Here is a 24794-nt window from a genome sequence, read left to right on the forward strand (position 1 = left end):
ATTACAGTTAACTAAAACTAAAACTATAGAAAAAAAAAAACAACTAACAGAAATATACATTTAAAAAAATGTTTTATTACATTTTATTTCAGTAAGTTAAAGCAACGTTTCTATTTTTCATCGCCTTGATATGCTAAATTAACTATAGACATATTAATAATAGCGTTTCAATAACACTGGTTTTAAAAATGTTTTAACTATTTAGTTAATTCAACTTCAGATATTTTGGTTCATTTCAGTTATGAAACCAGTATAGTGTACACAAAATATTATTATTATAATTATAAATAATTTTTACATTTTAAATGATCTCAGCAGGCCAAAGTTTATATTTAGGTCATATTTGCTGGGGACATATTGAAACCTCATTTCAATAAAGCAAAGTTAATTGAAAGAAAATAAAGTGTCAGTTTCAGTCTTTGTGAGCAGGAGGTAAATGACACTGATTATACGCATGGGTTTATTTCTGTCCACTCGCTCGCCAAACCATTAGCGTATTACGGTTCTAATCGGTATATTGATCTTGTTTTGGCTCCATCTGCACTCGCTCTCATTTCACACAATGTGTACGAGCCTCATAGTGTGATGCTGTTTTCTGTTTCTCTCTCTTCTGACCTTTTTGAAGGTCACATGAATATGTTTGTGCATATGTCACCAGCAGTATTATCCTGATGACAGCAGTTGTGTCAGCTTGGCATTTTCATTTTCTTTTTTGCATGTCACACAAAATTCCAAAAAGTTTCCCTTTGTGTATTTTTTTGGACCTATGTTTCAGATGACTCTCTTGGGCTAAATGTTTTTTCTTACATGCAGAATAAGATCTAATATTACTGACTATATTGACTGATGATGTCAACAGTTTTCTGATTTTGACACTTAATTGACATATTTGAATTGACATCAAAATTCAAAAGCATAATTAAAATTATGCATAATTTAGCCAAATAATTTTTTACTTAGTTGTTTCCGTATTTATAAAAAAAAAAAAATATATATATATATATATATATATATATATATATATATATATATATATAAAATTAAAAAAATGCTGCATTGCACATATACACAGTATATACAGTATGTTTCTACCTTATTTAATGAATAGTATTTGTATACTATTATATTTTAATTTATATTTTGAATTAGCTTTGTATATTTTCAGTTTTTTAATTTGCAGTAATTTGCTATGCATGTTTGTCGATTTTCTTTAATGTTTCTACACTGAAATTTTTTATTTTTTTTAAATAGAACAGAATTTACTAAAAATGTTTACGGTAAGTGGTTGCAATCAATTTATTTTAGCTATATTTAAATAACCTAATTTAGTTGGTTAACTTTCAACAAAAATAAATTGATTGCAACAACTTACCATAAAAATGTGTAAATTGAATGAATCATTTATTTTTCAGTGTATTTAGGTTTAATTGATTTTATTTTTTTCATTAAGTTTTTTTTTTTAAGTTAGTAATTTTTGTGCTTAAATTATTTTTTTTCCATTTAAGTTGCCAAGGTAACATTTCTAATTTGAATTCTTTTTAAGTTAATCATGTGTTATTTATATTTTATTTCAGCTTTATTTCAATTAACAAAATAGTTTTTAATAGTTTTAGTAAACAATAATAACCCTGGTCTAGAACCAAAGTGACAAACTGTATACATGCTCAATCAAACACAAAGCCTAAGCACCCTCACAGCACAAAGAAGGACTGGAGAGTGCTGGTTTTCACTGTTAATCAGAGTCTTGTGGTGTAGGGTTTGAGGATTGAGGTTTCATCTGTCGTTTTTAAGAGCATCTAAAGACACGCTTAGGTGAAATGGACTGCAATCCATATAGAGCCTCCAAGAAGCCACTGAACATTTGCCTGCTTCCTGTGATCAAGACGTCTATCGATCTTTTGAGTCTAAAGAATAGACTTAATGTGCAGAGCAGCAGGTTGTCTGTAGACTGTGTCTAGGTCTTAGATTAGACTGATCAGGACTGAAAACAACTGCACCATAGCACAAAAACACAACTGGCAAACATTTGAGAGTGCTATCAAAAGTAAATAATTATTATTACTAAAGTCAAATTGCAAAACATTGCTGCAAGCTGGTCATGTGATCTCAGCATGGAGGACATTGCAGTGAATTTTATTTGAGATATCTGTTTTGGCAAATACAAATACTACAACAAATTTTACTTAAGTAATTCAATTCACCTCCTCCTCCAAAAATCTGCCATGTCAGTCAAGTCAAAAAAAAAAGAATATTGTTTCAGTTAACAAGACAAACTAGCTTGATTTGCACTGACCCTGCAGGCCCTCATCACACATATCTGAAATCATGCTGATCATTGTATATTTACTATGAACATCAGCACTAATTATGAGCTGCAGAAAGTCAAAAGCTTGGTGTTATATTAGACAGCAGCTTGTCTTTTGAAAAATCATGTTTCACATATGCCAAGCTAGGGCTGTAGTACTCGAGTCCGGTCTTGGACTCGAGTCCGGACTCGAGACATTTTTCTGTCGTCTCGGACTTGTCTCGGACTCGTTGAATTTGCACTCGGACTTGTCTCGGACTTGGCCATTGGACTCGCCAAGTCTTCTAGTTGGTCTCGACCGAGTCCAGCAAAAAAATAAAATAAAAAATTTCTCCCTCAAAACAAAACCACATTTGCACGATGTCGCGACTGAAAGCGTGTGGAAAACGCTAGGCGCGCCGCTCTCTGTAGCCTGCACTCTACGCTGGCGCTCCAGTGGCGTCTGCTGTTGCTGGGCAACCATGACCCGCTCTCCATGATGACGCAGAAGTTTCAGCAAAGAATAAATGGAATTCCAGCACTTAAAATCACTTGCAGTAGCTCTGCTAATAGATTCATTTAAAAAATGGCTATCCTTGTACAACTATGATCATCTGTTTCTCCATCTTGCCTTAGCTTTCAGTATTGTTCCGGGAAAGGATGTGCATGACCAGTGGTGCACTTACTGCGACCTGAAAAGTTTAGATGTTTCTAATTTAATTTTCTACCTAGATTGTGTTTTATTTACGTCTACACCTAGATAGCATTTTTTTTTATCAATAAACGCGTATTAATGCATAGCCTTATGCAACAATTACATATGTAATTTTTAAAAACGTTAAAATATATATGACATTACATATTTACATTTTCATGTAACAGCCAGTATTTGTATCTGTTTTTTGTATTTGCATTCGGATACAACATCGTACATTTACTTGATAAGACTATTATGACTTTTTATATATTTTTTCGTAGTTATCACTGAACAAGTATGTCGTGTTAAACTGAAATAATTATTAATTTCTAAAATAATATTTACCATGCAAGCAGAGAGATGTCATGACAAACGTTTAGTGATCATTTGAACACGACTGAATCCATTCAATGCGCACATTTTCATTACGCAGAAAACTTTGAGCGAGTCTTAATGTTAATGAACTTCACTAAACAGATGTGTGTGTTCCGCGCAAACCAGCAAAAGGTAAATATGCAAACATATAGGACAAGTAGACAATGTATCCGTATCGAAGCTGATTATTAGCCTACTCTTGAGAGAGAACTGATTTGGTTTTTGAGAGAATGAGACGCGCAGCGCGGCTGTTTGATTGGCGAGCGCGCTGTGCTTATTCCATTCATTCGTAACATGGTAGCCTAAGCTTTCAATATTTGCCTTTTAAATATATACAAATAATATAACGTGTAGCTATGGTTTATTATTATAGGTAAAATTACTCTTGCAACGCTCTGCTTTCTGAGAGATAAACAGAGAGGCGACAACAATGCGGTGTTTGATTTGCGCTCTTTTCACTCATAAAGTTTACATTCATTCACTTCTGGCGCTGATGCCCTGGCTCACCTGTTATCTAGCAAACACCAGACTTTGTCAGCTTTAGCCGAGTATTCAGGCAGAATTATTCCTTGAGCGTTATTCGTTTTTTAAGCCATTATCCTTGCCATTCCGAATAAGGTATTCGGCTTCAGGCACAACCCTAATTATTACATTACATATTTTATTTTTACATGCAACATAGGTCATAAGGTCATATAGTAACAGCTCCACGCAATATTGTAATTCTAAAATTCACGTCGTACTTGCAAACACTTTGTATGCATTATGGTTAATGCATGCTGGAGTAGTCGATTGTTTCCGACAGAGCTCGACTAGTCTATGCAAGCACTAGCACAGTAGGACAAAAAAATTGCTGTATTTATGTGCGCATGGCCAGTAGAGCCAAACGTATCCATTCTAGCCTTGCTGCGCGCATTTGTCATATCCCGAGCTTTGCGTGTGTCTGTGCACTGTGCCAATTAGGCATAGTCATATACATTTTTGACCACAGATATAATGTCAACAAAAAATAAAGTACATAAAAATTATTTGACCTTACAGTTCCAAACCTTGTTTGTTTATCCAAGTTTAGCTCCCAGGGTCGGACTGGGGGTAAAACCATTACTCATTAGCAAGGCCCCAAAGGAAGAGAGGGCCCTTGAAAAGTATGAATCTGAAATATATTTTATTTTACCTGGATATTTTCATGGGTGGGGGCCATGGGGGCCCATCAGGACTGCCTATGCATAGGGCCCAGGATCTTGTTTTAACACCCCTGTTAGCTTTAACCCTAATTATACACACTTGAACCTAATCAAGCTCTTACTAGACACACTAATCTTCCAGGTGTGTTAAGGCCAGTTGGAGCTAAACTTTTCAGGACATTGGTCATCCAGGATGTAGTTTGGAGACCCCTGTCCTACAGAGTTGTTACTTTGCACATGCTTTTTGATCATTACAAATAATAATGTAAAATTATTTTCTTAGAATAGGAGATATGCTTTCTCTCGCATCACAAACATTATCAGTAGTTTAGTATGTGGTCTTGAAGAGGACCCTTTTTTCTTTCATTTGGACTCGGTCTTGGACTTGGACTCGAAACTTTTGGACTTGGACTTGACTTGGACTCGAACCTCTTTGGACTCGGTCTTGACTCGGTCTCGACTAGTCCTGGACTTGGACTTGACTTGGACTCGACAAAGCCGGACTTGACTACAGCTCTATGCCAAGCTACAGAAAATGTTACCTGTTTCTGAGTTCATGCATTCATGACCTCTAGACTGGATTATTGTAAGGCACTGCTAGCTGGTTGTCCTGTATCTTCATTAAACATGCTACAGTCCAAAATGAAGCTGCTAGAGTCCTTACCAGGTCAAGAAAATATGATCATATTACCCCAATTTTACAATCTCTACACTGGCTACCTATTTAGTTCCACGTAATTTGCAATCTATTGTTTACTTATAAAGCCCTTGTGTTTCTAACCAGTCTTCTACAATCCATCATGCTCCCTAAGGTCACAAAACTAAGGCCTTTAAAAGTCCATTAAAGGAGGTAGAGCTTATTTGGATTTGGCTCCCAAACTCTGAAATAGCCTTCCTGATAAGGTTTGGGGTTCAGGCACACTCTGTTTAAATCTAGATTAAAGACACATCTCTTTACCCAAGCTTTCACATTATGTATCTCGTAACCTTGTTCTCCGGTTCTATCTGATCAAATGCATATTATCATTCTTTGCTTGGTTTGATCACATTATTTATAAAAGTTTTGCTTGGACTGAACAGCAGCTATTCGCTAATTTTTCTCTATTTGCTTTTCTGTTTCTGCCACAGGATGGGCATCCCGAATTACACAAGCTTCAGTCTGAATCCAGCCCTTATGAAGATCTGAGACAACTGAGAAGAGATGATACCAATCCCTCAGAAGACCTCAGATGATGACAAACCTGAACCAACATACAAAACGTCTAAGGTTACGTATGTAACCATGGTTCCTCAAGGAAATTAGATGCTGCATCAGAGAATGCTTTGGGGAATGCCTCCAGCGTGATGTCTCCTAAATCACTTGGGTAATCAGTCTAATGGATGGGCGAGACGTCATAGGTGGGTGACGTCAGAGACCAGGAAGCATAAAAGCATTAGCTGCGAAGCCGGCATTTAACCTCAAAGGATGAAGCAAGCACCGGCCAGAGATGCTGGAAGTGTGGCACTGTGATGCACTGTCTTGTGTATGTGAGGAACCATGCAAGGAACCATGCGAGGAACCATGGTTACATACATAACCTAAGACATTCCTCTTCAGGAACTCGAGCTGCGTCGGAGAACGCTTTTGGGAATGAGAATCCCCACGCTGCCAGACTTTCAGGGTGGAGTGGGTCAAGCCTGCGAAGAGAAGGGACTGCAGGAACTCCAGAACTGTACCAACCGGGTAGTTAACTGGGTCGAGCTGGCGGTCTCCACACCTGAGGTGAAACGCTTCCACTTCAAGGCATGCAGTTTCCTCACTGAGGACCAAGGTTTTCTCCACATGTCCAAGGCACATAGGCATCTCCGCGTGACCTTTAGCATGCAAAGTGGGTTGCTCCCTGGGGAGAACCCCTTGTTCTTGAGCCACCACTGTAGAGGTCTCATGTATGGCAGGCCAATAGTATTCACATTGGACACAGCTGCCATCAGACCTAGCAATCTCCGAGACTGCTTGACAGTGAGTGACCGGCCTTCTCTCACTCTCATCACTGGAATGAGGATCGACTCGATCAGAGCAGGTGACATATGTGCCTACATCGTGGTGGAATCCCACACCATGCCTAGATAAGTGGTTCTCTGTGCTGGAGAAAGCTTGGTGTTAAGTCTTAACCCCAGCTCTTTCATGTGAGCAAGAATGACACCTCAATGCCGAAACGTCATCTGCTCTGATTGAGCTAATATCAACCAATCGCCAATGTGGTTGAGTTGTGAAAGTGTGGTGTGAGAGTGCAAGGCCAGAGGAAGATCCGTATTGGTAGGCTTTTGCCCCCAAAGGACCTTGTCCCGGACTCTGTAACCCGAGGAGGGACCACCTCGATGGCTTCCGTCCTCAGAGAGAGTCCAATTCTGTTCCATTACCAGGGCCTGCTCGGGGCCCACCAGAATCAGAAAGTCCCCATGAATTGAGGTGGAGGAGAACCAAATTGGATTCTGTGGCCTCTTACTACAGTGTTCCTGAGCTCTAGATCTAGGGAACACGGGTGGAGATAGGACGAGCTGTCTCCAACTCTTTTGCCAGATCATGTGTGATTCCCGCGAGCGTGGTAGCCGTCGTCCCTCAGCAGCAGCACGACTGCAACCACAAGATCGCATGCACAGACACACTTCTCAGAGCGTGCCCAGCCAGAGCAGAGCGCTTAACAGCGAGAAAAGCACAATCGGCCCCCGGACGTCTCGCCCATCCATTGAACTGATTATACACGTGATTTCTGAGACGTCACACTGGAGGCGTTCCCCAAAGTGTTCTCCGACGCAGCTCGAGTTCCTGAAGAGGAACTACCAAATTTTCTTTGAAGCTGCTTTGCAACGATTTGTATGGTGACAACCACTATACAAATAAACGTGAATTGAATTGAAGTGACTACAAGCAAATATAAACCAAACTGATAAACCAGACCATACTAAAGTCCCCCAACACAGTTTGTGATCAAAGTAATCAAACAGAAGTTAATATCTTAAAGTAATTTCCCTCTGGCATTAGGTTATTAAACTAAGCTAGTTTTGAACTAATAAAAGGCAACATGCATTTAACACACACACACATTAGTTTTAATTATTTTAGTACTTCAGTTAAATGAAAATGAGAATTTAGAAAAATGAGAAATAAAGTTTAACCCTGAAACTTAAATTTACTCATCACTAATTGTAGTTAGTGATGTGCTGCATTCTAGACTATTATTAAACAGACTTACTCATATTTGTATTAATCATGCTGTCAAATTAATGAACTAAATGTCAGAACAATCTCTTACTTTTTCCATCTGTGTCTGTCCTTGCTGTCATCCAACTGCAGGGTCTCCACTTTAGAATGGCCATTTACATTCAATGTCATCAATTTTACGAGTAATCTTATTAAATGTGGAGAGAATAATTTTCTAAAAAAAAAAAAAAAACAGCAGAGAATCAAGAGTCCTGCATGACAAACTGCTCTTATTCAGTGTTTTTCATCAAAATAACAAGAAAAAGAAGATATCTCCAAGTACTTTGTCTATGCAGTCTTGTCACAGTGCTGTCAACCACTTCCTCATCGTGTCTGTGTCTTAGTGCACAAGTAGGAAAACAGGAACTATGCGTTTTAGGAACTGACTACACACATTTTGAATCATTCTACCTTAAGAGGAACATACATTACCATTGATGCCACAGTAAGGCCTAAAGCAGATCTACATCATTTCACAGTGTGAATGATCACATGACATCTGGAGTCCTGCAGCACCACAGACAGTACCTACAATTACTATAGATTAAAAGATGAATGGATGGATTGATGGACGGATGGACGGACGGACGGACGGACAGACAGATAGATAGATAGATAGATAGATAGATAGATAGATATTAATTAAATACTGACCATTTTCTGGCCAGTATATTAATATTCATAATTGAGACAGTAAACAAATGGCTTGCATTAGGAATATTTCAAGGTCAATGAAAGAGCAAATCTTTTTCACGTACCAGGACCCTGTAAGATAATGGTATAGTCCATCTGTCCACCCCTCCACACTGATCTCAGATGAAACTGCCCATGATGCATTGACTGCTGGGAAGACACGCAGCTGAGGGAGGTAAGAGTAGAAATATTCCTCACAGGCAACAAGATCAGGCAAATGTCAATGAGTTTTAGGTATTGTTTGTTAAAGTTTGAAAGAGGAACTCATTCTTAGCATTAACAAGGAAATCAGAAGTAGCAGCTAGGGGGAGCTATAAAAGATAGACAGCAGCTGGCTAAAGTCATCTTACTCTAGATGGGATGAAGACCAACACATTGCTTGAGAAAATGTTGTTGTATAGTTCTGTTTTTGCTTGATAAAGTTGTAAATGTTCTGTTTTGATCCTAGAGCAGCTAACAAACATCCAGCGCACTTTACACTGGGCAGATATTCAAATAAAATATTGACTTAAGTCCTATATCTCACTAAAAATGTGTTTAGACAGAACACAGCCTGTAAAGTGATGTAAGATAGTTTTGATATTCAAGTTAAGGTCTAAAGCTGCTTAATTAAAAAAACATTTTCGATATTTAACATCTATGTTTTATAGATTTAAGCATGATTATAATTAATAATGTGTATTTACAGTATACAATAGTGTCATTAAATTTTTTTAGATTGTTTTAAAATAAATCAGATCAGAATTGTTTAGTTAGGGCTAGATAAAACAATCCATTGTAACATTGCAGCTCTCGTAATTTATCTCAGTTCGACCAGGTCCTTGATATCCCTTATTTAAATGATTTTTTCAAAAAGGCTTATTTGAAACAACTGACTGTCTTTATTTAACCATTAGGTTCATTTGGGAATGAAACACAACCTACTGTGTGCTGCACAGAGACGCCAACAGCCTAAAAAAAAAAAAACGAAAGTGATAATATTGTTTGCCTTTGTATTATCAGTTTCTTCTTCAGGTAAACTTCACTGGGAAGGGCTCTTCCTCCAGACACAATGGCTGAAAATGAGATCTTAGAAGACCAAGAGAAGCTGAAGAGGGGTCTAGTGAAGGTTATGGAATGTGTGGCCACCATCTCATCTGCAGCAGCGGTGGTCAATCCCATCTTCGGCGTGGCTGGTTCCCTCATCCGGGTGGTGCTGCACCACGTGGACGATGAAGACATACAGAAACTCAAACGTGAGTTTGGCAGCGTGACTCGAGCCCTGGACGAAATCTCACAGCAGAACCAGAATGTATTGCATCAGATCAGGAAGGAGACTGTGGATGGCCTGTACAGTCGGGTAGAAGAAAACATTCGTAATCAGTTCTCCAAATTCATGGACACTGTGGAGCTATCAGCAGCACATGAACAGCGCAAGAAAGAATTTCAAATGAGCTTTGTGATCAATCAGTGTGACCAGAACCTGTACACGCTGTACGGCGGTGTGATGGGTGAATCAAAGATCTTCAGTCAGGTCACAAGGCGACCAGCGTGTCATGGAAAACCTATGCACTCGACTCACATACCTGTTCTGCATCGGCCTCATTGCTCTGATGAGTTACGCTGCCATCGTCGGGGATGATGAGGAAGCTCTGCACATCGAGTGGGAAGAGAAAATGAAAGATGTAGCCAAAAAGATATCAGAAGTGTTCAACAGTTATGAGTGATTTTAACCCTCTTTTCTTAGCCAACATCTCTTTTATCTATTTTATCTGTCATTGCCCTATCAACTGCTGTCCATCTAGTTGTCTGTCTCACTCAAAACACTAACAGCTTCCTTGCAAACAACGTGTTAACCCATTCTCACTGTACTCCTGAAAATACGTGTAGTTTTGTGCACTCAAACTGAATCTGACCAAGAATTAAATTAAAGAAATCATTTATCTTTAATAAACAAAATGCATACAACAATAAATATTGTTATATGTATATATATATGTGTGTGAAGTTTTTTTTAGTGTGTGCAACTTCTCATCCTGACACTAGATGTCCCAGATCACATATACAAGCTTTATAGACACTCCAAAAACAAATACATTGTGATCGAGCTAATAATAGTACCAGCTTCCTTTTTTTTTATTATGTAGGGGAAAAAAATATGTTAAGAAATTCAGATTTCCCTTTACCCATTATGACTATCTGTCAGACAACTCTTCAGCCAAATCCTGAACCATAACTGGCCGGAGAGTCCTGGATACACATGACTGTAAGAAATAAATGAATGAATGAACAAAAATAAATAAAGTAATAATAGTAATAACCATTCTAGGACAATGTGCCAAGGTGTGGAAACACCATTAATAAATTACATTCAACATCATTGTTCTTCTTCTAAATACTAGAAAGCAGAGCAAGTTCTCATAAAGGATTTATATAATGATATAAGTCTTATAATATTGAGTTAAAAAAAAAACAACAACAACTGTATACATGCTTTTATCTAGAAGTGGTTGTCTATGTTTTCACTAAGTTAAAATTGTGACATTTATACTCAAAATTTAAATTACAATATTATCATAAAGTTTTATTGGGTAAACAAGCTGCCAAACATCAAAGCCACACTGAAAAACATTCAGTTATATAAGGAAGCTATAATGTTCTCAAGGTCAGTTTTCACTTTGGGGCATGTTGTCACATTGATACTCTCTTTATCTCTTGGATTTGTATCATGTTTTTATCATTTGTATCATATCTTTATCATTTTTGTATCATATCTTAATCCTTTGCATTTGTATACTCACATAAACAATGTCTTGTATTTTGCTGCTTTATACAGTTTTATTTTATTCAGCCATTCTTGTTGTTGAAAATAATGTAATGAATTGTGCTTCTCTCCTTTAAATTAAATTATTAGCCATTTTGTATATAAGCTAAATCAAATCAGCATCAATAAACAGCATAATCATATTGTGACAATTTACCATGTTAACTACTTTATTCCCCCATACAACATTTTATTAACATTAAGTACTTCTCCCTAAAAACATCATTTTTAAAAAACTACCCTATATCCTAATAAAATTATCTCTGGGTGGAAAACTGTGACCATTAGCCCCAGTCTAATATATGAATGATGTGCCTAAAATCATTCATTCATTCAACTCTAATAAATAATAACAATAAATATTCACAATATTTTTATTAAAAATGTTTAACTTCAAACGTGGTATCTACAGTATACTTGAGCTAACCATTATTTACGCACAATCTATTAGACACAAAGGTAGACGATTATAGCAGCAAATGTAATACTATAGAATAGTATAATAATATTATTTTAACTAGTAGCCTATACAGTCTGTGACAGAAATACCTGCTTTGGGATAGTGAGATGCGAAAATCCCAAATCTGCGCACGTTCATGTTAATCCAGTGGCGCGTGAGATGTTGCGCACGATGCAAAATAAACTGCAATTAAACAGTGTCATGTAAAAAAAAAATAGATTTCTGAGCCGCACATCACAGATCCATCGGTAAACATCTATAAAAATAAACAGCAATCAAATATGAAACATTGATCCGACAGTTACCAACAGCTTCCCAAACCTTTCAGTGCGCGTAACTCTCTCTCTCGCTCTCTATCACACACACATACAAGCTCATCTTTTCCACAGTGTGCATATGATCACGACATTTTGCTTTGAAGTCGAACCTGAAACTGTGGGAATCATTTGGAAACTTGGAGGTCATTCCAGCAGCTCTTCATCCCGAGAGGCGTGAGAAACCTGTTTTACCTACATATATATATTATTTTATTTATTTTTGCTATGGATGATGATGTGATGTCAAGGATGTGCATAATTAGGACACATTCATGTGAGGCAGACTGCATTTTAGACAGACTAGCAAGGTGTGTCCTGAATTCTGGATTCACAAATGTAGCCTAAATGTTTGATTATGTGTTTTACTGAACAACATTATTTTAAAGTCATCTATCATTATTTCAGCTCCATAGTTATTTATTCTTATTGTGCATGAGGTTAGATTCAAATGTTAAACCTTTTATGTCTGTACTCTGTATATGTCATTATGTTTAAAAAAAAAGTGGTGATGCACATCTGAAATAGCTACTATAGAATATAGATAGATAGATAGATAGATAGATAGATAGATAGATAGATAGATTGATTGATTGATTGATTGATAGATAGATAGATAGATAGATATGCATTAAAGGGTTGGTTGGGCCCTATAAATGTTTTATGATGCTGCAGTACCATCATTTGATTTGAAGAAAAACAAATTGTATTTTTTTGTAAAAAATTTTTTTTTACACTTTTTCTTTTCAAACTCAGTTAAATCACATGACCTTTTGCATTTATTTGAACATAAACCAAACTAATTCAAATCATTTGCACTTGTAATGTACATGTTTCAGTGCATTATGAAATAAAATTTACAAATGTAGCCTAAGTTATTATTTTATTATTTATTTTTTTTTACATTTTTATTTTATTTTATATGTCTCAGTCAGATCATTTAATCTGAAGAATAAAGCTGAACAAAAACTTGTCATCAACCTCAATTTAAACACATGACCTTTTCAATTTATGTAAACATAAAACAATGATTCAGTGCATTTTGAAAAAAAAAAAGAACTAAATTGACGTGCATAATGCAGATCAGTTATGAAAACGAGTGGGTTGTACTAATATAAGAAATTAAAAGAAAATATATTGCATCACATCACCATTTACTTAAAATATGTTTAAAACTTGATTAAATATAATTTAATGCAAACTACATTCATTATTTAAAAATGTACCTTAAGTTTATCATAAATCAAATTACTATTGTTCTTTGTGTGTGTTGTGGTTTTGCTTTTAAAGAAATGTCCAGTCCACTAGAGCGGGTTGTAGCCCAGAAGAAGGAGGCCATTGAAGCCCTAATGGAGATGTTTGAGAGAGGAGCCGAGGTGCTGGCCAGCGCTGTTGGGGAGCTGTGTCCTCTTTTTGAAGCTTCTGCTCCAGTTTTGAGGCTGGTCTTGGACAATGTGGAAAGCAAGGAGGTCACGTATGTCAAAGAGCAGTTTCTAGTTGTGAGGAGCAGATTGGATGTCCTATCATGTCAGTTACAGGACATTGATTCTGAGATCAGAAGGAGACGTTTGGATTCTCAGTTCTTCTCTGTGGAGGAAAATTTGCGGAACCAGTTTAGAAAATACATAGACATTCTGGAGGCTAAACCTGAGTATAAAGAGGTCAAAAAACGCTTGTTCTTAGAGCATTTTTTCATAACAGGTGGAGAGAAAAACCTCTGTGTGCTTTATGATGCTGTGATGGGGAACAGCACATTTGGGGAGCCAATCCTGGATGTTGTGGAACAATACGAGGCCAGAAACAGAAGGGTCCTGGAAGACTTCTGCGTCAGGCTGAAGGAGCTGCTCTGTTTGGGAATCATCGCTCTGCTGGGATATTGTTTCCTTACTCAGGGTGAGGAATCAGAGCAGGTGAAGATTCAAGAGTGGAGCACGAAGATCCAAGAAATTGAGATGAAAATGAAGGAAACGATAGAGAAATGTGTGCATTCGTTTCCAGAGCAAGCTGAACTGGACATCAAGAGGCTTGTGAAGGAGAAAGAAGATGGGAACCTTCAGGAAACGGCCCAGGAACTGCTGGACTTCCTGGTGAAGAAGTACGACTGGGTGAGCTGGTCCATCAGAGCCATTAGTAACTTGGGTAAAATTAGCAACTTGAGAGCTGGACAAAACTTTCAGTGTGTGGCCGGACAGAATTATTTTGAAATATCTCAAGGAAATGACACCAACCTGGTGATCTCGTTCAGCGGCAACCCTCAGCCTGTGCCCAACGAGAGCGTAAAACAGACGATAGAAGGTCCTGCGAGGAAGAGAGACGCCAAAGCTGTTGTGGAGCTTCTGGAGAAGGAGTTAGCTGGGTTTCTGGTTCATGCCATCAGTCGACACAAGGACAGCTTTACTCTGTCGAGTTTTCCTGAAGAATGTCACTACTGGGAGAAACATAAGTACATGAATGTGTGTGTGCATTCAGAGTAGATTTAGACAAACAAATAATTACTACTATTATATTTATCAAAAACTTTGAAACTAGCACTTTTACATTTTTATCAGCTTCTTGGACTCTCATTCTGATGGCACCCATTCTCTGCAGAGGATAGGTTGACTATTTTGCTTTATTACTGGGCATGCTTGCATCATAATGTTATAACTGAATGTCTATCTGAAAACATTCCCTTTAAATGCAGAAGACAGCAAACATGTTAAGTGCAGTCAAAACAAATGCTTTGTAGTAATAAATACAAATGCTTTTTAGTAATAAAAACTGAAGCAATATGACTGGACAATACTGGCAAACAAATGTGCTTCCCCATTTAGCCTGCATGAGAATAACATGAGCTGACAGTATCTGTTCCTCATCAGCCATAAAAAAAGCCCACAGCAAGACGTCTCAGGAAACTAATGCATGTCTTGCACAGCCAAGAGCACATGATGTTAGACTAACATATACCCTTTAAAAATTCATGGCAGTTCAAAGTTGAATTTATACATTCCCAAGAAACAGTCTTAAGCTTTTTTCAAGATTACAGGCAATAATAAATCTAATTTCAGTTTTCTGTCTGGTATGGCGTGTTTCACATTTACATGACTTACAAGCGATTGTTGACATTCATTGCTATTAACTCTCTGAAGTGGACACATACAGCACTCAAAGCCACATCTAATTAAATTACTGCTTTTGTACATAAGTCAGCAGTTTCTGGCCAGGGGCTGCAGAAATAGAGGGTGAGGAACCTTTCTCTGTTAATATACAGACGACGAGCTCCAGAGTGCTGTGATCAGCTCTCCAGATCCACTCATTAAGATCACTGAAGTGCAGATAGAGAGAACAATCCATCATTTTACACCCAGTATAGGGCCTATGTATAGAGCTAGTATGTGGTCATATTTTATGCTGCTGCTACAAATTTTTTAACTTTTTAAAGCAGATCAGCCATTAGTGTCTTCACATAAAGACCGAAATAGCATTTATAAGTAAATGTTTATTTTTCTGACATCTGTTCCAGAAGTATTCTTCCTGATATTTTTTTCCATACAGAAAATAAATTGGTGGTGGTGGAGCTATTGTTTGGAGCTGCATGTGACTTGCTTCCATCGCTGATAAAGGTTTTTAGTGGCTTACACTGGCTGCTACTAATTCAAAACATATGTATTTTATTTTGGTATGACATAGTGACAATACAGTAGAAATACCGTATTTCTACACTTAATTAAAAAAAAAAGAAAAAAAAAAAAGAAGAAACATTGTCTGGTATTGTGCACATTCTGCTGGCAGATGGCGCCAAAAACACATTGGAACTAATTGATGACGTTTAAATTAGCTAACTCAGCGCTAATGGCAACTAAAAAATTAACCACAGTTAAAAACACATACTTTATCAAATATTTTATTGCAAACTACAATGGACTTTGTTGTTATATAATTAAAATAAAGGCCCAACCTACTCCAGGAAATTCAATATAGCCTATCAATATTTAATAAACCAATAAGTGATTTATGAAGCCCAGCATCATAGTATTACCAAAGATGGTGAATCAATCCCATGCTACCTCACTCTGGTTGCATCTGCCAATCACAGCCTGAGCTAATGACATTACATTAGAGTGGGCCATCGACTGGCCTCCTGCATTTAATTGGCCTGATCTGATAAAAAAGCGTTAAAACATTTGTACTGTGACACACACCAGCTCACAGGATTCATCCTACTCACGTGTCTGACTGTGTTTATCAAACCCCTGAATATATAGTTTTCTTCACAGAATGTTAATGTTATTACAAGCATTTCTTCTCCTCCGTCTGTCTCTGAGGACTCTGGAATCTTTCTCTGTCTCAGTGTTTTCTCTCTGGTGGTGAGATAAGCTCAACTCCTCCGCTCGGTGTCTCCTCAGCACTGCAGTATATCTGACTGTCAATAAACCTCCCTCCCTTCTGCCTGATTCATTCCCACAACACTTCCAACTTTGACAGGAACCAACTGCTTCTCTTCCATGACATGGTGTCACTTTCATGCCAGTAATACTAATACTACTACTACTAATAATAATAATAATAAAAACAAGGTTTGAGAAAAGTGTGACAATCTATTTGAATGAACTGCATTGTAGATAGAGACCATTTTTGATCCATTGTTTTTACTGATATTCACACTTTTCTACGAAAATCAGTTCTACAGATTGATGCCATCTAGTGGGTCTCTACAGGAAAAACACCCAAATACAGCATTACAAAAAATCAAACTTCAAGGTCAGGTCATATTTATAATATAAATATTTATACAAATATTATTATACAATTTATATAAATAAAATTATTAATTAACAGTAAATGTACAAAAAAATTAACCAGCACTACAAAACATAAGTCATATATAACATAACATAAGTTTTATATATATATATATATATATATATATATATATTTTTTTTTTATGCAACAGCCAATGTTCAAATGATTAAATTTTTACTATTTCCAAATGTATGTAATCATATGAGTATATTTGACTGTTGCATAAAAAAAATATTAAGAGGGGGAAAAAAGGGAAAATTACCTTTTTGTGGTTACATTACATTTGTTATTGGACACAAAAAAAATACCAATATTAGTATCAGTATTAGAAAAAATGCACAGTCTGTCTTCAAACTGCACTGAAAAAAAGGGAAAAATATTAGGCATCATGTCATGAGATGTGATTAATCTTTGTTGTGCTCTCTGTGGTTATTTATTTTGGGATGCGAGTTTAGTTTAAAGTCAATGTGAAAGGGTCAAGAGCATGAGAAATAAACATCAGTGCAAGCTGGAACAGTGCAACCAGGAAAAGATAGCTGGGGTTAATAAACTGCAGAATAAATGGAACTTTATAATCAACTCTATATGTAATATGGTTTATGGTAAGGTTTTATGCTATAAAAAATAATTTGTGAACTATGAGTTAATTCAAAAGAAAATCTGTTCACAAAGATGGCTGGTGTATTGAAGTTGTAAATGGTGTGTTGATCTTTTGATTTGATTTTTCAGTTCATGTAAGGGGTGTACTGGACTAAATTTCACAATACATATAGATGTCTCATACAAAATATTCCTGCACTTATACAGTATATCCGTCTTTTAAACTACCAAAAACATACAGTATGTGAAATTTGAATCCAACGACCCTTTTGGCTAAAGTACACAGTGAAAACCCGTCTGACAGGAACTGGTTAAACAAACAGGGTCAGGTGGGAAGAGAGGACAGATCTGGGGTGGATTCCACTGAACTTCATCTCTGGACTGGGAATGGTTAATAGAAGTCACTTACCTGTTATGTGATCACCATGCAATTTATCCTGGACTGACTTCCAGATCCCAGATGTTTTTCATCTTTTTGTTGAAGGTTTAATATTATGGATAAATGATTTATATACACTATAAAAAAAAAAGGTTTTACTTTTTTTTTTATTGTACTGTTTCAGTTTTTCTAAAAATTTTGTGTTTAATTCAGTGTCTGTATTTTCTTTGTTTGTGAAATTCAGCAATTTCTGAGTGACATTTTTTTCCCTCCACAAGATTAACAGGGTGGGAGAATTTTATACCTGACGTTTAAATATTAAAGCTGCAGTAGGGAACTTTTGTAAATATATATATTTTTACATATTTATTAAACCTGTCATTATGTCCTGACAGTAGAATATGAGACGAAAAAAATCAAGCTCCTCTGGCTCCTCCCAGTGGTCTTATTGCCATTTGCAGAAAGCCATCCGCTCCCGGTAAGAAACAACCAATCAGAGGTCCGGTCCGTAACTTTGTTTGTGTTCAAAATGTAGAAAAATGAATATAATAAGCGAGTACACCATGAATCCGTTTTCCAAACCGTGTTTTTAGCTTGTCCTGAATCACTAGGGTGCACCTATAATAAGTGTTTATATTCGGACTATTTTAGATTGCTTCGGGGATACCGCGGCGGAGTAACCCAGCACATTTGTGATTCTTCATAGACATAAACGGAGAGAAGTAGTTCCGGCTACAATGTTCTTCCGCAAGACGTAAGCAGTTCTGTTTATTAACCGCTAGAGCATCAAAAGTTACCGACTGCAGCTTTAAGTAATATTTAATCAGCAGGCAATTAACAATCAGCTTTTTATAGGTTCTTTCCTGACAAAACCACAAGGGTCATCTGTAACACACAGCGTTCCTCTAGTTTTCTATCTGTCTGTTGCAGTGCTGAAAGTCTAACGATCATGCCAATACATTTTATCTCTGAGTTCTGGGTGGAGCATCACGTAATCACCAAAGTGACCCTGTACTCTGATAAAACCCAAACAAAATGGATAACAATAAATGTCCTTCAGGCAATAACATTGGATTCACATAACGATTTCTGTGCAAATGGTCACAACAATGAATCATCCACATTTCTGAGCATGAGGACAACCAAAATGAGATGACAAACTAAGGTTAAATAACATATAATCATAAATTAACTCCAATGCCCTTCACAAGACAAAACAGCCACACATTAATGAAGAACTGCAAAGAGGTGACCTTTTCTTTTCATCGCTGTCTGGGCTGTAATCACATTTCCCATTTGCATAAGGTTGAGGTTTCTAAAGGACAGAGGGAGAGATACTTTAGGAAATCTGACTGAAATCAGTACAGACATACCTAACATCAGCCAAAACACTGCTAAACAGTGGGTATAGAAAATAATCACATTTTGTTGCTTTGCAGCCTGAAATAAAGAGTGACACAGCTTTTGTGTTATCCAGCTGTATTTACAATGATAACAACCAAGTGAAAGATAAAACACCAACATGTCAGAAAAAAATAAAAAAATAAAAACAGAATTACTGAGTTGGAAAAAGGATCATCCCTTTGTGACAGTATTTTGCTGAACCGCCTTCTTCTTTAATTACAGACTGTAGTCTGTTGGGATATGTCTCTAACAACTTTGCACATCAACACTTTGCAATATTTACCCATTCTTTTTTGCAGAACTGCTCAAGTTTTCAAGTTAAATTTGAAGTTCAGTAAAATCATTTGTGGACTGCAGTCTTCAAGTCATTCCACAGGTTTTCAATGGGGTTTAAGTCTGAGCTCTGACTAGGCCATGGACATTCATCTAGATAAAACAAAAACTGTCTTTCTTCACTTCAGGCTGCAAAGCAATTAATTTATTTTGTATACCCACTTTCTATATATATATATGAAGCCCAGCATTATTATTTTTTTCAGAAAGCAGCTGCTGAAGCAAGTAACACTATTACTTTTGCTCATATCTGTTTTTCAAAACCCCTAAGAGTAAGCAACAAACTTGTGTGGTGCATAAATCACATCTCACATTTTCCATTTACTTTATTTCAGTGCTCATAATAAATATTATTGATGATGAATTCATGCAGTGAACTAAGCTGCCTTTTCTTGCACACCTTGCAAAACTGTCAGTCTGACAGATTTGTTGTTGTTCAGGCCAAAGTAAACATTTAATCCTCTTTTTTATAAATTTACATCATGACTAATGCTAAATAATTTCAATTCAATAAAAATACAGAGAACGGCTATTCAGAAGACACACTTAATACGGTACAAGCTATGGAAGCTGTTTTTAGTCATTTATTGCTTTAATATTTCAGATCATCTTTGCCTAATAGTGTGTGGTCGACTGATGTGCTTTAGACAAAGGGACCATTAATCAAATCAAACTATATGCTTACATTTTCTTTAATTCTACAGTGCTGCTATAGTATTCTGGATGGTTTCAAAGTCAATGCTAGATCAAAAGTAATAGCACTCGGGTCAACAAGCTGTCAATTCATGCCTGCACGATATGGGAAGAGAAGTTTAAATCTTAAAGTTAGGAATTATGTCCATTAGTCATTTGATTGTGCTTCTACTAGATATTTTTTGTAAAGTATGAATCTTAACCTGCCACAACACACTCTAGTGCCTTTTTACTGTTTCTCATGCATGTGCAACAGCAATCATACCCTGCATTATGGTGTACGTCATTGTTTATGAGTAAAACGGGTTTACATAGTGCAAGATCTAAAAGTGACATGAAGATTTGAAATGCTAAAGCCAGACCCTCTGTAATCCCCAACAGCCCCCTGTTCTTCTACAGACGAGTCAATGCATGCCAGTGTGTCCCAGTGTCCGCTTCAGCACAAAGGCTTTGTTCGCCTGCAATACCGCAAACAGTAGAGTCTTTCTTTGGCATGTAAACAGTGTGACGGAAGTCTAAAAGCTACAGTCCCCCAAAGGCTGTTTTCACACAAATTTTAGTTTGGCTTCTTGCTCGCCAAAGTTTCTTAAAAGAAGAACAATTTGAAGACTACAGCTTATTTATTTGCTAAATTAAATAATAATAATGTATCCCCTCTGATGCATGGTGTCCACTTCAGTTTGGGCATTCAGAGTGTGATATTATATGCAAACTGCTTATCTTTGACGCACACAATTCTGATACATCATTGTTATTTTTATGTCATTATGATTTTTATTTATGGAAGCACACTTTCAACATTCAAACTGCAGTGTAAAAGTGTGTAATCTGTTATGCTCGCCAAGGCTGTATTTATTTGATCATTGAACATTGATCATGTTTTCTATTTCACTTTACTTTAAAATGAAATTTATTCAGTTATACCATAGTCTCACATAGAGTGTCTGTACCCATGACAACCCGTGTAGAAGGGCGGAGCATGCAGGATGTTTAAAATGGAAAGACGCTTCTAAACATTTCTGGCACTGTACCAGTACATGCTGAATTTTCTCATAGAAGGCATGTTTACAGGATGTTATCTGTCTGTGTGCCTGTCCCTCATCTCTTCTTGTGGGCTCAGAGGAATGCTAGCAGGGGATGGAGTTAATCTGAAGGGGGAGTGCCGCAGGACAGAGTCTATATATATATGTGGACCATGAGAGGCTGGTGCTTTTAGTTGGACTCTGATGGAACACTGGAGAATACCTCTGAACATTTCATCAGACTAACGGTGAGTCTTTCATTTTTATTTGTTATGTTTTGCCTTTGTCCATTTCCATTTATCATCCCTTCCTTTTTCTTTTTCCATCTTTTGTTATTTTACTGGCACATCTTCAAAAACTTTGTAGAGCATTCAATAAAAAGTCACAAAAATAAAAATAGCTGGCCTATGATCTACGCTTTTTTTTTTTTTTAACAGTTGGAGAAGACACTTTGTGGGAATCATTGTAATGTTGATGCCAGTCAGTATTGACTTGAGCAACATCCTGCCATATTATGTCCATATAATACTGGATGTTGTGCTTAAGTCATATTACTGACTGCCACAAAGCTCTAAGCAGCATTTGGATAGAAATAAGGGATGTGGCTTTGAATTTGAACAGTTCCTCTTTTTTACAATCAGTTGGTTGGTTCCTTTTCTTTTTTCCACAGAGTAGAACCATCAAAAACAGTGTTTTTGATACAAATTATTTATTTTATTTTCTTATGAATTAATTTTCTTTCTCAAATCGGAAACATCCTGGAGTTTTAATTTCAACGCCATCTTAATTATTCTTACAAAGGAGGACTTGAAACAATCAGGATCATTGTATTCCTCAGTAAGTATTGTTTTGCTCCTGATTCCACTGAGATCAGAACGCTCCTTTAAAAGATGCATTAGTCTTTTAGTCTTTTAGTATTAGCATTAGTATTTTTATTTGTGTTTATTTTGTATGTAAAAATCTGAGTCATATGGTATACAATATGGTTTCAATGCAGGACAAGTGTATTGGCTCTAGATTTTCTCAGATCTGGGTGTGTCTTTCTTTCCTGTATACTGAGTCCTGGGAAATTAGATACGAGTGTGATATCATCTCCCTTGGGTAATCGAAGTGCCCAGAAATGTCCTGAAATGCTGAACTGTTAAAGCCGTCAAATATATTCTCCCAGCCACCCCTCCTGAAAACATCTGCTTTGCTATAAATCTAGGGTTTAAATGCTGATTTATTCCCCAAAGAAAGGGAGCGAACAGCTCTCCAATTCATGACGACTGTGTGCTCACAATACTAACAATAACGTGTGCCTAAGGCACAAAAAAAAAAAAACTTTAGCATGACTGACTTAAATTATTATAGTAGACACCTCATCTCACTGATAGGCCTTTATTGTTGTATAATTTGCTGAGACTTAGCTGGTGGGGGTTAAGGTGGAACAGGACATGCCCGAGCAAGAGCCGATATTTGTTTTTTTTGTTTTTTTTTTAAATGGCTGGAGCCCATGGAAAACCTGTATAAATGTACAAACACTCTGGTATTTCTGTCCCTGTGGTCTAACTGTCCAATTCATCTCAGGTTACTGTTAAGGTCCCATCCTGAGCAAACAAACATGACCCTTATAAATGTCTGCATTGATTTTAGTATTGATTTTTATGTTGTGGCTTCCACTTTATGATATATATGCCTTGATCTGTTACAGACAAGGGTAAGAAGGATAAGACGGTCTCTCTGCTTTGAACCACAATGAATCGGGTGGAAGAATGGGTTTTGGAGAACAAGGACAAGATCGAGAAAGGAGTGGAAATCATGGGGCAAGGCTGCGAGGTTTTAGCAGCCACCGTGGGACAGTTCCACCCCATCCTGGAGGCCGTGTTTTTGGCCTCGGCCGAACTCCTCGGAAACCCAGAAGGCAAAGAGGCCAAGTTTCTAGCTGAGCAGTTTGAAAAGATCAACCAGAAACTTGAAGGTATTCAAGATGAAATCGACCAAATTGCTTTGGAGATGCAGCGGACGACCATGAATAAACAGAACTTTGACCGCGAGGCAAAGATAATCAGTCAGTATGAGAAGTTTCAAGACTTTGTCAATGCTAAGCCCAAGTTCAAGGAGAAGAAGAAAGATAAGTTTATAACCCAGTATGAGAACACTGGTGGTGATCTGAACATTGATTCCTTGTACAATGCTGTAACTGGAGAGAATATCTCTGGAGATGCCATGTTGGACACGGTGGTGACCACAGAGCAAAGGAGCCGGAAGCCAGTGGAGGAGTTCTGTGCCAGACTGAAGAAGATATTTGTGATGGGAATTATAGCAGTCATGGGTCACGCCGCCCTGAAAGAGGGAGCGGTAGGCGAGGCCATGGTGAAGAAATGGCAGGATCGCATGGAAGACGTAGAGACACGCATGAAAGCAGTGGTGGATGACTGCATTGAGAATTTCCCTCTGCAGGCCAAAACAGATGTGGAGCATCAACTTCTGGAGCGACAAGCCAAGGTTGACCCAGAGTTCACAGGATTTATACTGGATATCCTTGCAAAGAAGTATTATTGGGTTTTCTGGTCAGTTCGGGTCTTCAACCACAGCGGCATATTCTTCTGGAATTGGCTCGCTGGCAAAAAGTACCATGGAAGTGGAGGAGGTGGCAACTTTTTTGATCTTCTGACCCCAAACAACATCAGAATCGTTGTGTCTTTCAGTGCAGACCCCAAACCAATTAACAAGAGCCAGATTGTAGATCAAATAGAGATGCAAAAGTTGAAGGGGAACATGCAGTCTGTGGCTCAGACGCTGTGGAAGATGCTTCCCAACACTGTGGTCCATGCCATTAGCTGCTATAAGAAAATAGAAGAGAAAAACAACTTCCAGCCAGAATGTTTCTACTTTGGGAGGCACAAAAGGGCATACCTGTGCATTCATTCTGAATAAACATTGTGAAAAATTGAATTGGGAATCAGTCTTTTATGTATTTACTACTATTTACTAAACTTTGACTGAATTGTTACTGCGGACCTATAAAGAATGAATATTAATGCTGGTTCACTTTATTTTCACATGTCAGTGCATAAAAGGACAATAAAGATAAATAAATGTATGTGTGACCAAACATAAATGTGGACATTTCAGACAGAAGCTGTATGATTGTAGTTTCAAATTCATTCGAAAGAGTGGTTGAGTGGAAAAACTTTAAAGATAGGGTTTCATTGTTAGCCATGGTGTTTACAATCAAACAGCATTTCATTTAAACTTGAGATTGTAGTAAAGGTCTTTACTGGAAAAATTATATAGTGAGCATTCCGTTAACTATACTCTGTAATCCAAGAATCATGTCTCTTTCTTGTTTATGATGGTATGTAATCACAAATAAAACAACTATTATCTAGAAATTTGTTTCAAATTATCAAAAGCTATCCAAATGGGTTTTTGTATTTGAAATACTGCCCATCCCTGCCTACAAACATTATGCATTTTTTAATTAAACTTACTGCATGCCAATCTGTCACAGCTTTTTTTTTTTTTTTTTTTTTTTTTTTTGCAAG

The 24794-nt window shown here is 37.1% G+C and overlaps 2 protein-coding genes, 1 long non-coding RNA gene and 1 pseudogene across 7 annotated transcripts; 3 read left to right on the plus strand and 1 right to left on the minus strand.

Annotated features, from left to right (window-relative positions):
• Positions 1-8431: 8431 nt before the first annotated feature.
• On the plus strand, positions 8432-10429 carry LOC113059275 (uncharacterized; annotated as a pseudogene).
• On the minus strand, positions 9712-12109 carry LOC113059276 (uncharacterized). 4 transcript variants are annotated; one of them, XR_003278075.1, is made up of 4 exons: positions 11827-12075; positions 10640-10717; positions 10040-10105; positions 9712-9801 (listed from the first exon to the last, which is right to left on the minus strand). It is a non-coding gene; the product is annotated as an uncharacterized LOC113059276 (long non-coding RNA). The 4 variants fall into 4 exon arrangements; XR_003278074.1 differs by lacking the exon at positions 9712-9801 and having other exon boundaries at positions 11827-11920; positions 12059-12109; XR_003278073.1 differs by lacking the exon at positions 9712-9801 and having other exon boundaries at positions 11827-11920; positions 12043-12100.
• Positions 12110-12135: 26 nt separating this feature from the next.
• On the plus strand, positions 12136-15070 carry LOC113059274 (uncharacterized). Its single transcript, XM_026227654.1, has 2 exons — positions 12136-12228; positions 13342-15070. Exon 2 carries the CDS (start codon positions 13344-13346, stop codon positions 14523-14525), a length of 1182 nt encoding a protein of 393 aa, XP_026083439.1. The 5' UTR covers positions 12136-12228; positions 13342-13343; the 3' UTR covers positions 14526-15070.
• Positions 15071-21434: 6364 nt separating this feature from the next.
• Positions 21435-24748, plus strand: LOC113059277 (uncharacterized). 2 transcript variants are annotated; one of them, XM_026227655.1, is made up of 2 exons: positions 21435-21512; positions 22958-24748. In XM_026227655.1, the coding sequence occupies exon 2, from the start codon at positions 23002-23004 to the stop codon at positions 24181-24183; it is 1182 nt and encodes a 393-aa protein (XP_026083440.1). In that variant the 5' UTR covers positions 21435-21512; positions 22958-23001; the 3' UTR covers positions 24184-24748. The 2 variants fall into 2 exon arrangements, with proteins under 2 accessions (XP_026083440.1, XP_026083441.1); XM_026227656.1 differs by lacking the exon at positions 21435-21512 and adding an exon at positions 21824-22101.
• Positions 24749-24794: the final 46 nt, after the last annotated feature.

The sequence above is a fragment of the Carassius auratus genome, chromosome 41 (genome assembly GCF_003368295.1).
Source record: "Carassius auratus strain Wakin chromosome 41, ASM336829v1, whole genome shotgun sequence".
Taxonomy (NCBI): domain Eukaryota; kingdom Metazoa; phylum Chordata; class Actinopteri; order Cypriniformes; family Cyprinidae; genus Carassius; species Carassius auratus.